A 12142-nucleotide genomic window follows, 5' to 3' on the forward strand; every position below is an offset into this window, starting at 1 on the left:
GGGGAGGCTCCCGAGCCTGTGATACAAATCGCCAGCCTCAGAGTTCCCTGAGTCACTGGTTCCCAAAGTAGAGCGTGCTCTAGAGCAGCACTCTTCCACCTCTTTCATCCCAGGCACACAGAAACTACTACGCTTTTCTGGCACACGCAAGAAAACATATTTTTTGCCGATCTGACATGAAAAAAACTATGAATCATTTTGGTTCATGCACACTAGACAGTTATTGTTGTATTGGCGGTTGTCATTTGTTTGTTTGACAATCTAAGAGAAAAGAGGTCAGTGCCCCAGATTGAATAGTCTGGTATTGCGTGTTTTAAAAATTCTTGTGACACCTGGGTTGAAAATCACTGCATTAGAGTCACCTGGAGGGCTTGCTGATAATGGGTGTCCCTGGGCCTCAGATCTGATTTAAGTCTGGGGTAGGGCCCAAGAATCGGCACTTCTAACCAGTTCCAGGAGAGGCTGGTGCTGCCAGTTCGGGGTGTGGGGACCCTTCGAGAATCATTGCTTTGTCTAAGGGAAAGTGGAACGTGAGCCCTTCCTGTTACGCAGACGTTAATACGTAAACAATCATCAACATAAATTCTGGGCGTGATTCCACGGATGCAACTTCTTTTTTATTTCTTTTTAAGTTGACAGGGAGAGGGGCTGCGGAACATCTTCCACAATCAGGTGAAATAGCGGACAGGTGGGTCCAGCTTCCCAGCCAGCTGACTCCAGGAAAACAAAGTCACACTATCAGGAGCGCCAGGCGGAGCTTTCTCGCCGCGGAGCATTGTCCTTGGCAGTGCCGGCTCGTGTGGTCGTGGCATCTGCAGCTGCCTTGCCCAGGCCCCGCTGGAGGACACAGCTGAGAACCGGGCAATCTTATCCGCAAAAGCAGTGTATCCCTTGGCAACACATCACACCGGGGCGCTCCTCGGCTGTGGCTTCGAGCATCAGGCCAGAATTTATAATAAAAGGGGTGTTGCCTCCCCTCTGGTTGGCATCAATGTAGTTGTTGGCAATACTTTATCTGGGACTCCTTCCCAGCAAGATAAGGTCCCGCCAAACCTACTCGGGCCGGCACTCTTTGGTGATAAATTTCTCTTCTCCCAGGGTGTTACCTATGAAGAGACACAGAATCAGAGAAAGCCAGGACTGGAAGGGACTCTGAACTTATCTCATGAACGCACATCTGTGCTTGGGCTGACGGGAAACCGAAAAGCAGGGACAGGGCCGAGGCACCGTGGAGGCCAGGCCTCCCCAGGACTCCCTCTGGGACAGAAGCCTCCACCCTGGCCCCACGGGGGGCCATTCAAGCACGCTGGGTGAGGATCAAGCCCCGTGAACTGCAGACCGAGTCTGGGAGGATGCGTGGCGATCTGCGACCTACAAGACTCTCCCCCAGGGAGACGAGGGCTGGCGAGCCAGCTTCAGGCAGCCCCGGTCTCTCCTGACTACCTGGGGGATCCACGCAGTCGCTGCTCTGAACGCAGTCCCTGGTTTATTTTGTTGTTGTTTTGTTTTTGTTGTTGTTGTTCTTTCCACCCTTAAGACCTTGCGTACAAAATGGAGTTTCTAAAGAGTTTGGGCAACTTAGTCACTAAAGTGTGGCTTGTGTCTGACAGAATTGTATAAAATTTGCCAAGGTATTTCTCCCCAAGGTAAGAAATAAGTAATAACAAACAAACAAACAAAAAACAGAAAGTTCCCATCTATACATTTTGCACGACATACTTGAATTAACTGGTTTTCTAGCAGGTGAAAATTCCACACCAACCAGGGCTAATTCCTGCTTCGCTGAGAAACTACCTTCTCTGGGACCTGCACCCTTGGGCATAAACCCAGGAAAGGAAAACAAGAGGTATTGTTTGCTGTTCCGAAACAGAGCTATTATGGTCTTAAGTCCCTAATCCTTTGAATATACAAAACACAGCAGGAATATTGAAAATTGTTCCTAATTAGAGTCGCTGGATTAAATGTATTTCAAACCCCCAAATACCAGAGTGGATCTCAGGTGTGTTTAAGCTTAGAACAATTTGTCCAAGATTGATTTCTTGGTCAGAGTCTGCCCCCTGAAGTTTGATCAAGGTAAGTACAGCACAGCCCTGCTGCCTTCTTACAGGGGAAATTGGCTTTCCATGTAAGAGTGTGCCCTTTCCTCCATATCCTCACCAACACATGTTGTTTGTGGATTTATTGGTGTTGGTGGGAATGCAGATTGGTGCAGCCACGGTGGGAAACAGTGTGGAATTACCTCAAACGATTAAAAATGGAACTGCCGGATGACCCAGCAATTCCACTTCTGCAGATGGATCTGAAGAAACACAAAACACTAATTTGAAAGAATATGCGCATAGCCATGTTTACTGCAGTGTTATTTACAACAGCTAAGATTTGGAAGCAGCCCAGGTGCCCATCAGAGATGAGTGGGTAAAAATGCCATGGTACATTTACACAATGGAATACTACTCGGCCATAAATAGGAGGAAATCTTACCCTTTGCGACTCCATGGATGGACCTGGGGCGCATTATACTAAGTGAAATAAGCCAGTTAGAAAGAGACAAATACCATATGATTTCACTCATATGTGGCATCTAATGAACAAAATGAACTAACAAGCAAACTCGAGACAGACTCCTAGATGGAGAGCAGGCTACACTGTCTGGGGTGGGCGGGATGCGAGGGGGAGGCAGAGAAATTCAGAAAAAAGAAAAAACTCATGGACAAAGACCAAAGTGTGGTGATTTCAAGGGGGAGGGGGTGGGGTGGGATGGAGGAGGGTCAAGGTGGAAGAAATGGGGATGGAGGGAGACTTGACCTGGGCAGTGAACACACAGTACAGTGTACAGATGATAATTATAGAACTGTGCACCTGAAACCAGTATATATTTTTTATTTTTTTAACCAGTGTCACCCTTATAAGTTCAATAAAAAGTTATATATATATATATAATTCTTTAGCAGAATATAGATTTGAAGATTTTATAGAAATCTGCATCAGTCTGAAAAACATTCAAGCGCTACTGAATGACTATTTTTCAGTCCCTTTATTTGTTCTGGAAGCATGAGAAAAACTTGAAATTAATCTTTTTAACAATAGCTAGTTTCATATCCAGAAGAGCTGGTTGATAAAAAGCCAGGCACAGGCTAAACATGATTCCACTCTATTGTGAAACGTTCCAACAGTGAGATTTCTTACTCTGAGTGCCTATTACATTTATATATCAAAGATCTTCGCGTTTCAAATAGAGATGGGCAAGTCAGGTACTCTATCTTCCCTGACTCTCAGCAGTATTCAACCCAGTTGCTATGCTCTGCTTAGCTCCAGGGACTGCACGTTCTCCTGGTTCCTTTGCACTTCACAGGCTGCTCCTTGTCCTTCCCTTTACTGGACCCTCCTCCTCTCCTTGCCTCGTGAAGATGGGGTACCCTGGCGCAGTGCTTGGACGTCCTTACCTCTCTCCTTGTGTCTACTATGCAATATCTAGTCCCATAGCTTTAAGCATCATCTAGAAGTTCACCTGGGGAAGCATCCACTTACATCTCACTCAGGTTGTTGGCAGAACTGTTTTCAGTCCAGTTGTGGGATTGAGAACCTTGGATTTCTGCTGACTATTGGTTAGAGACTACCTGATACCCTCAAGGTCACCTACCCTTCCCTGTCACATGAGATTCTTTGATATGGCCACTTATGTCATTAAGCCAACAAGAAGAGTCTCTTACTCCAGCCTGCCTTTAAGACAGAGTATTATATAAGGTAATCAAGGGAGTGATATCCCATCACTTTTGTCATATTCTATTGTTACAAGTATGATGACCCCGAGTATTTCTAGCCTAGATTTTCCCTTGACCAATAGATTAGCACATACACAGTGGTCTATGTCAGTGGTCCCCAACCCCCGGGCCATGGACCAGTACCAGTCCATGGGCCAGTACCAGTCCATGGGCCATTTGGTACCAGTCCACAGAGAAAGAATAAATAACTTACATTATCTCCGTTTTATTTATATTTAAGTCTGAACGATGTTTTATTTTTTAAAAATGACCAGATTCCCTCTGTTACATCCGTCTAAGACTCACTCTTGATGCTTGTCTTGGTCACATGATACATTTATCCATCCCACCCTAAAGGCAGGTCCATAAAAATATTTTCTGACATTAAACCAGTTAGTGGCCCAAAAAAGGTTGGGGACTACTGGTCCGTGATATCTCAAATTGGAGGTTTCATAGACATCTCAAAGACCTGAAGCAGCTGACATAAGCTTAGAGAGCACTGTGGCCTCCAAGTTCAAGGAAATGAACCAAGGGGACTTCCAAATATAAGATATCCATGCTTTCCCCAATTTATACCTATATGTGCACACACACATGCATACACAGACACAAACATTTATTTATATTTAGCCACAGTTACATGGATATGATTTCAAGTGTCAAATAATTCTATAATTTTCTACTTCTTACAGATAATCTCTTTTAACTGACTTAGATTATTCTTTTGGTCTATTTTTCTGTATTTCTAAACAACATCATTATAATGCTATGTCTTTGGCCTCTCGGTTTTATTGATTTACTAAAACAAAGGATGAAGATTTAGACCTTTTTTTTCCCACCCCTCAAAATATACTTCCTATTGTCCACCTTCCCGATAGACTTATATTGTTATTCTGTTACATCACAATCATTTTACATTATTGGTGTGCTGTACACTCCCTTCATAGCTGAACTAGGTAGTATGTTTCATTGCTTTTCCTTTTCTATATATTTTCTTTGTAAGTATAATACTTTTTTATTTTTTTACTTTCTTGAATTTCTGTGTTCTTATAAAAAATTCATTCCCTACCCAACCCTAGGTATGTAAAGTTCTTTAAACAACACTCAAATACATTACGAATCCAATCGTTTTCGTCTTCTGGCGGACCCTCCCCTGCAGGTCCAGTCTGGACCTGCCCCACAGCTGTTGTCTGGGGAGCCGCTTCTCTTGCCTGCACCCTGGGGGTTCCCTCAGCTCTCTCTGCTGTTGCATCTCTTTTGAGGGGACCCAAGTCTTCCTCTTTCTGGGTTATTGCCACATTTTGTGCACTTCCCTCCCCTCAAAAAAATATTTGGAGAAAGAAAGCATTGGAGGAAATTTTATCAAGAACTTTAGTGTAAAAATATCTTTTTAAAAATTGTTTATTGGTTGATTAATTTTAGAGAAGGAAACGGAGAAAGAGGACAAACACTGATTTGCTGTGCCACTTATTTATGCATTCATTCGTTGATTCTTGCATGCGCCCTGACTGATGGTCAAACCCACAACCTTGGCATGTCAGGACAATGTTCTAACCAACTGAACTACTCAGCCAGGACTGAAAATATCTTTATTCTTCCTCACACTTAATTTTTTTCTAGGTGGCAACCATTTCTTGACAATATTTTGAAGGCATCCCCCACTGTTATCTAACTTGCACAGTTTCTGTGAAGGGCACGAACTACTTACTGTAGAGTGTTTGAATGGCACAGTCCATGTGGCCATATGCAGTAGCCCTGGAAAACTGTGGTCACTCTACCTGTGAGACTGTCCTTCACCATTCCCTTGGAGTCTTCAAGAAACAACTGGGAAGACAGGCTGAAAGACCCTAATTCCAGTCAAACAGGTAAGTGTGCATTCTAGCTGCTTGTGGATGGGATTGTGTCTCTGCAAGATTGGAATGTTGAAGCCCTAACCTTTAATGTGACTATATTTGGAGATAGTGCCATTAGGGAGGTAATTAAGGCTAAATGAAATCATGAGGGTGAGACCCTAATCTTATAGAATTGGTGTCCTTATAAGAAGAGAAAGAGATGCCAGAAAGCTCTACTTTAACAGAGAAGAGGCTGTGTGAGGACATAGCAAGAGGATGACAGTCTGTGAGACTGGATGTGCAGTCTCACAAAAAAACTACCCTAAAAGCACCTTGATCTTAGATGTCTAACCTCCAGAGCTAATATGATAAATTTCTGTTTAAACTGAGCAGTCTGTGGTATTCTGTTACGGCAGCCCAAGATGACTAATATCCTACTGCAGATAGCCCTTAAATGTGGCCATGACTTCATTGTGTAATCACAGGCTGCTGAGATTTTGGACATCAGGCCTACATGCAAAAATAGTGTCTCTGTGAAGCCAGAGATCCCTTACAGACCAGAGTCTAGGGCAGGGGTCCCCAAACTTTTTACACAGGGGGCCAGTGCACTGTTCCTCAGACCGTTGGAGGGCCGAACTATAAAAAAACTATGAACAAATCCTTATGCACACTGCACATCTTATTTTAAAGTAAAAAAACAAAACGGGAACAAATACAATATTTAAAATAAAGAACAAGTAAATTTAAATCAACAAACTGACCAGTATTTCAATGGGAACTATGGGCCTGCTTCTGGCTAATGAGATGGTCAATGTGCTCCTCTCACTGACCACCAATGAAAGAGGTGCCCCTTCTGGAAGTGCGGCGGGGGCTGGATAAATGGCCTGAGGGGGCCGCATGCGGCCCGTGGGCCGTAGTTTGGGGACCCCTGGTCTAGGGTTCTAATTACAATTAAATAAACAATGCCATTTTCTTCCAGCCTGACTTATCGAACCGTCTTCTTATTGAAACTCCACAGCGATCATTATCCCCATACAGCCATTTCCCGTCCACCGTGCCCGCCTCGCATTATTTACCCTCTCTGTGCTTAGTTCCTGCAGTTGTACACTAACATTATTGTTCAGATTGAGTTAATATAGGCAACGCATTTAGAATACTGCCTGGTATGTAGTGAGCACTCTATAAATGTTGGTTCCCTTTTAACTTCTTACCACCACCGCCACCACCCCCCTCCTCCTCATCATCATCACAATTATTGTTGAGGGAAATCAAGTGCAATCTCTAGGAGACTCTGGAAACATGGAGGAATGAAAGGCCTCGGCTCTTCTGGGCGCTGTAGTCAGGCTGACACTCAGGGGAGCCCCAAGAAATGGAAGTACGGAAGAAAATGTCACTTCACACGGGGTCTATCCACCTGCTGCTGCTGTCTTTCACTCAAAAGTGGCACTGGCTATACATATTAATAACTTCCATAAAGTACCTACAATGTATTGTGAAAATATCCAGGATGTTTTAGGGTTATCTCCCCTGAGGCTGACAACCAAACTTGCCCTCTCTCTCCCGCTTACACAGAGAGAATTCTGGGAGTGATGAACCTTGTGTATAACCTCATAAAGCCATCTTAGGATTGCAGGGAATTTTCAAAGCTATTATGGGGCTGTAGACATGTACTAGGAACCAAAAGTCCTACAAGTCCCCAGTAGCCTTTTATTGGTCTTATCATCTTCGGCAAATCTCTTCGCCTCTCCAAGCCTGCATTTCCTCAATCTGTGCTAGGTCTGCCAGCTCACCATACGTCCCTGGGTTGGGGACCAGATGACAGTGCCTTGTAAACTGAAAAATATGCATTAAATATGAAGTGGAAGTTTTCATTTTATTTCGGATTAACTTTCAAAGTTAAGTAACTGAACCTAAAAAGCAAAAATAAGCATGAGATATAACTGGAAAATTTGGGAGGGAAATGACTTTTTTCTTAGGAAATATATAGCAATGACTTTTTTTTTTTTATTAAATTTAATGCAGTGACATTGATAAATCAGGGTGCATATGTTGAGAGAAAATATCTCTAGATTATTTTGACATTTGATTGTGCTGTATACCCCTCCCGCAGAGTTAAATTGTCTTCTGTCACCTTCTATCTGGTTTTCTTTGTGCCCCTCCCCTCCCCTAACCCCTCTCTCCTTCTTCACCCCCTCCCCCCTCCCCCAACCCCCCCGCCCCTGTTGCCATCACATTCTTGTTCATGTCTCTGAGTCTCATTTTTATATCCCTTCTATGTATGGATTCATCTCAGTTTTTTTTCTGATTTACTTATTTCACTCCGTATAATGTTATCAAGGTCCATCCATGCTATTGTAAATGATCCGATGTCATCATTTCTTATGGCTGAGTAGTATTCCATAGTATATATGTACCAAAGTTTTTTAATCCACTCGTCCTCTGACGGACACTTGGGCTGTTTCCAGATCTTCGCTATTGTGAACAATGCTGCCAAAAACATGCGGGTGCATTTCTCCTTTTCGAGCCGTTCTATGGTGTCCTTGGGGTATATTCCTAAAAGTGGGATAGCTGGGTCAAAAGGCGGTTCGATTTTCAGTTTTTTGAGGAATCTCCATACTGTTTTCCACAGTGGCTGCACCAGTCTGCATTCCCACCAGCAGTGCAGGAGGGTCCCCTTTTCTCCACATCCTCACCAGCACTTATTCTGTGTTGTTTTGTTGATAAGCGCCATTCTGACTGGTGTAAGGTGATATCTCATTGTGGTTTTAATTTGCATTTCTCTAATGATTAGTGATGTTGAGCATTTTTTCATATGCCTATTGGCCATCTGTATGTCCTCTTTGGAGAAGTGTCTATTCATCTCTTTTGCCCATTTTTGGATTGGGTTGTTTGTCTTCCTGGTGTTGAGTTTTACAAGTTCTTTATAAATTTTGGTTATTAACCCCTTATCAGACGTATTGTCAAATATGTTCTCCCATTGTGTAGTTTGTCTTTTTATTCTGTTCTTGTTGTCTTTAGCTGTGCAAAAGCTTTTTAGTTTGATATAGTCCCATTTGTTTATCCTGTCTTTTATTTCACTTCCCCGTGGAGATAAATCAGCAAATATATTGCTCCGAGAGATGTCGGAGAGCTTACTGCCTATGTTTTCTTCTAAGATGCTTATGGTTTCACGGCCTACATTCAAGTCTTTTATCCATTTTGAGTTTATTTTTGTGAGTGGTGTAAGCTGGTGATCTAGTTTCACTTTTTTGCAGGTAGCTGTCCAATTTTCCCAACACCATTTGTTAAAGAGTCTTTACTCCATTGTATTTCCTTACCTCCTTTGTCAAATATCAGTTGTCCATAGAACTGTGGGTTTATTTCTGGGTTCTCTGTTCTATTCCATTGATCTATATGCCTGTTCTTATGCCAGTACCAGGCTCTTTTGAGTACAATGGCCTTGTAGTATAACTTGATATCAGGAAGTGTGATACCTCCCACTTTATTCTTCTTTTTTAAGATTGCTGAGGCTATTCGTGTCCTTTTTTGGTTCCATATAAATTTTTGGAATATGTGTTCTATATCTTTGAAGTATGTCATTGGTATTTTAATTGGTATTGCATTGAATTTGTAAATTGCTTTGGGTAATATAGACATTTTAATGATGTTTATTCTTCCTAACCATGAGCACGGTATATGCTTCCACTTGTTAGTATCTTCCTTGATTTCTTTTATCAATGTTTTGTAATTTTCCGAGTACAAGTCTTTAGTCTCCTTGGTTAAGTTTACTCCTAGGTACTTTATTTTTTTGGTTGTAATTGTGAAGGGGATTGTTTCCTTAATTTCTCTTTCTGACTGTTCATTGTTGGTGTATAAAAATGCTTCTGATTTCTGAGTATTGATTTTTATATCCTGCCACTTTGCTGAATTTATTTATCAGGTCCAGTAGTTTTTTGACTGAGACTTTAGGGTTTACTATATACAATATCATATCATCTGCAAATAATGATAGTTTTACTTCTTCTTTTCCAACTTGAATGCCTTTTATTTCTTCTTCTGGTCTGATTGCTGTGGCTAGGACTTCCAGGACTATGTTAAATAAGAGTGGTGAAAGGGGACACCCCTGCCTTGTTCCTGATCTTAAGGGTATTGCTTTTAATTTTTGCCCATTAAGTATGATGTTGGCTATGGGTTTCTCATAGATGGCTTTTATCATGTTGAGGTATGTTCCCTGTATTCCCACTTTGCTGAGAGTTTTGATCATGAATGGGTGTTGGATTTTATCAAATGCTTTTTCTGCATCTATTGAAATTATCATATGGTTTTTCTCCTTCTTTTTGTTTATGTGATGAATCACATTGATTGATTTACGAATATTGTACCAGCCTTGCCTCCCCAGAATAAATCCCACTTGATCATGGTGTATGATTTTTTCCATATATTGTTGGATCCGGTTTGCTAATATTTTGTTGAGGATTTTAGCATCTATATTCATCAGAGATATTGGCCTATAATTTTCTTTCTTTGTGTGGTCTTTGCCTGGCTTTGGAATCAGAATTATGCTCACCTCATAAAAGGAGTTTGGAAGTCTTCCTTCCTCTTGAATTTTTTGAAATAGTTTGAGAAGGATAGGAGTTAGTTCTTCTTTGAATATTTGGTAGAATTCTGTTGTGAAGCCATCGGGCCCCGGACTTTTCCTTGTTGGGAGTTTTTTGATAACTGTTTCGATCTCCTTTGGTGTAATTGGTCTGTTTAAGTTTTCTGATTCTTCCAGATTGATTTTTGGAAGATTGTACGTTTCAAGGAATTTGTCCATTTCATCTAGGTTGTCTAGTTTTTTTTTGTTTTGTTTTGTTTTGTTTTGTTTTTTTTTTTTTTTTTTTTTGCATTTTTCTGAAGCTGGAAACAGGGAGAGACAGTCAGACAGACTCCCGCATGCGCCCGACCGGGATCCACCCGGCACGCCCACCAGGAGGCGATGCTCTGCCCACCAGGGGGCGATGCTCTGCCCATCCTGGGCGTCGCCATGTTGCGACCAGAGCCACTCTAGCGCCTGAGGCAGAGGCCACAGAGCCATCCCCAGCGCCCGGGCCATCTTTGCTCCAATGGAGCCTTGGCTGCGGGAGGGGAAGAGAGAGACAGAGAGGAAGGCACGGCGGAGGGGTGGAGAAGCAAATGGGCGCTTCTCCTATGTGCCCTGGCCGGGAATCGAACCCGGGTCCTCCACACGCTAGGCCGACGCTCTACAGCTGAGCCAACCGGCCAGGTAGGTTGTCTAGTTTTTTGGCATACAGTTCTTCATAGTATTTTCTTACAATATTTTGTATTTCTGTTGTGTCAGTTATTATTTCTCCTCTCTCATTTCTAATTTTATTTATTTGAGTCCTCTCTCTCTTTTTCTTGGTGAGTCTACTTAAAGGTGCATCAATCTTGTTTACCTTTTCAAAGAACCAGCTCCTAGTTTCATTGATCTTCTGTATTGTTTCTTTAGCCTCTATGTCATTTATTTCTGCTCTGATCTTTATTATTTCCTTCCTTCTACTACATTTGGGCTTTACTTGCTGTTCTTTTTCTAATTCTTTTAGATGCAGGGTTAAGTTGTTTATTTGAGCTTTTCTAGCTTCTGAAAGTGTGCCTGTAGTGCTATGAACTTCCCTCTCAGCACTGCTTTCGCTGTGTCCCATAAATTTTGAGTTGTTGTATGCTCATTGTCATTCGTTTCTAGGAATTTCTTTATTTCTTCTTTGATCTCATTCTTAATCCATTCATTATTTAACACCCTGCTATTTAGTTTCCATGTGTTTGAGAATTTTTGAGCTTTTCTGCTGTGATTCATTTCTAGTTTCATGCCGTTGTGATCGGAGAAAGTGCTTGATATGATTTCAGTCTTCTTAAATTTGTTAAGAGCACTTTTGTGCCCTAACATGTGGTCTATCCTAGAGAATGTACCATGAGCACTTGAAAAGAATGTATATTCTGCTGCTTTAGGGTGAAAGGTTCTGAAGATATCTATTAAATCGAGTTGATCTAGTGTTTCCAATAAGTCTGCTGTTTCTTTGTTAATTTTCTTTCTTGAGGATCTATCTAGTGATGTTAGTGGGGTATTGAAATCCCCTACTATTATAGTATTGCTGTTGATCTCGCCCTTTAAATCCATCAAAGTCTGTTTTATATATTTGGGTGCTCCTATATTAGGTGCGTAGATATTTATAATAGTTATATCTTCCTGTTGGATTACTCCCTTTATCATTATGTAGTGGCCTTCTTTATCTCTTACTATATCCTTTGTTTTAAAGTCCAATTTGTCTGATATAAGTATTGCTACCCCAGCTTTTTTTTCATTTCCGTTTGCATGAAACATTTTTTTCCATCCTTTTACCTTCAATCTGTGTGTGTCTTTTGTTCTAAGGTGTGTCTCTTGTAGACAACATATGTATGGGTCCTGTTTTCTTATCCATGCAGCTACCCTATGTCTTTTGATTGGATCATTTAATCCATTTACATTTAAGGTTATTATTGATATGTAGTTGTTTATTGCCATTTTCTTCTTTAAAGGTGTATTCCTTTTTC

The 12142-nt window shown here is 41.6% G+C and overlaps 1 protein-coding gene across 1 annotated transcript in view; it reads right to left on the reverse strand.

Moving 5' to 3' along the window:
• Positions 1-603: 603 nt before the first annotated feature.
• ADGRF1 (adhesion G protein-coupled receptor F1) overlaps positions 604-12142 on the reverse strand; it is a 56268-nt gene continuing 44729 nt past the window's right edge. Inside the window, exon 15 of the mRNA XM_066252216.1 lies at positions 604-1106. Coding sequence (XP_066108313.1) covers positions 1054-1106 — 53 coding nt within the window. The 3' untranslated portion in view covers positions 604-1053. The remainder of the gene's footprint in view (positions 1107-12142) is intronic.

The sequence above is a fragment of the Saccopteryx bilineata genome, chromosome 1 (genome assembly GCF_036850765.1).
Source record: "Saccopteryx bilineata isolate mSacBil1 chromosome 1, mSacBil1_pri_phased_curated, whole genome shotgun sequence".
In the NCBI taxonomy this organism is placed as follows: domain Eukaryota; kingdom Metazoa; phylum Chordata; class Mammalia; order Chiroptera; family Emballonuridae; genus Saccopteryx; species Saccopteryx bilineata.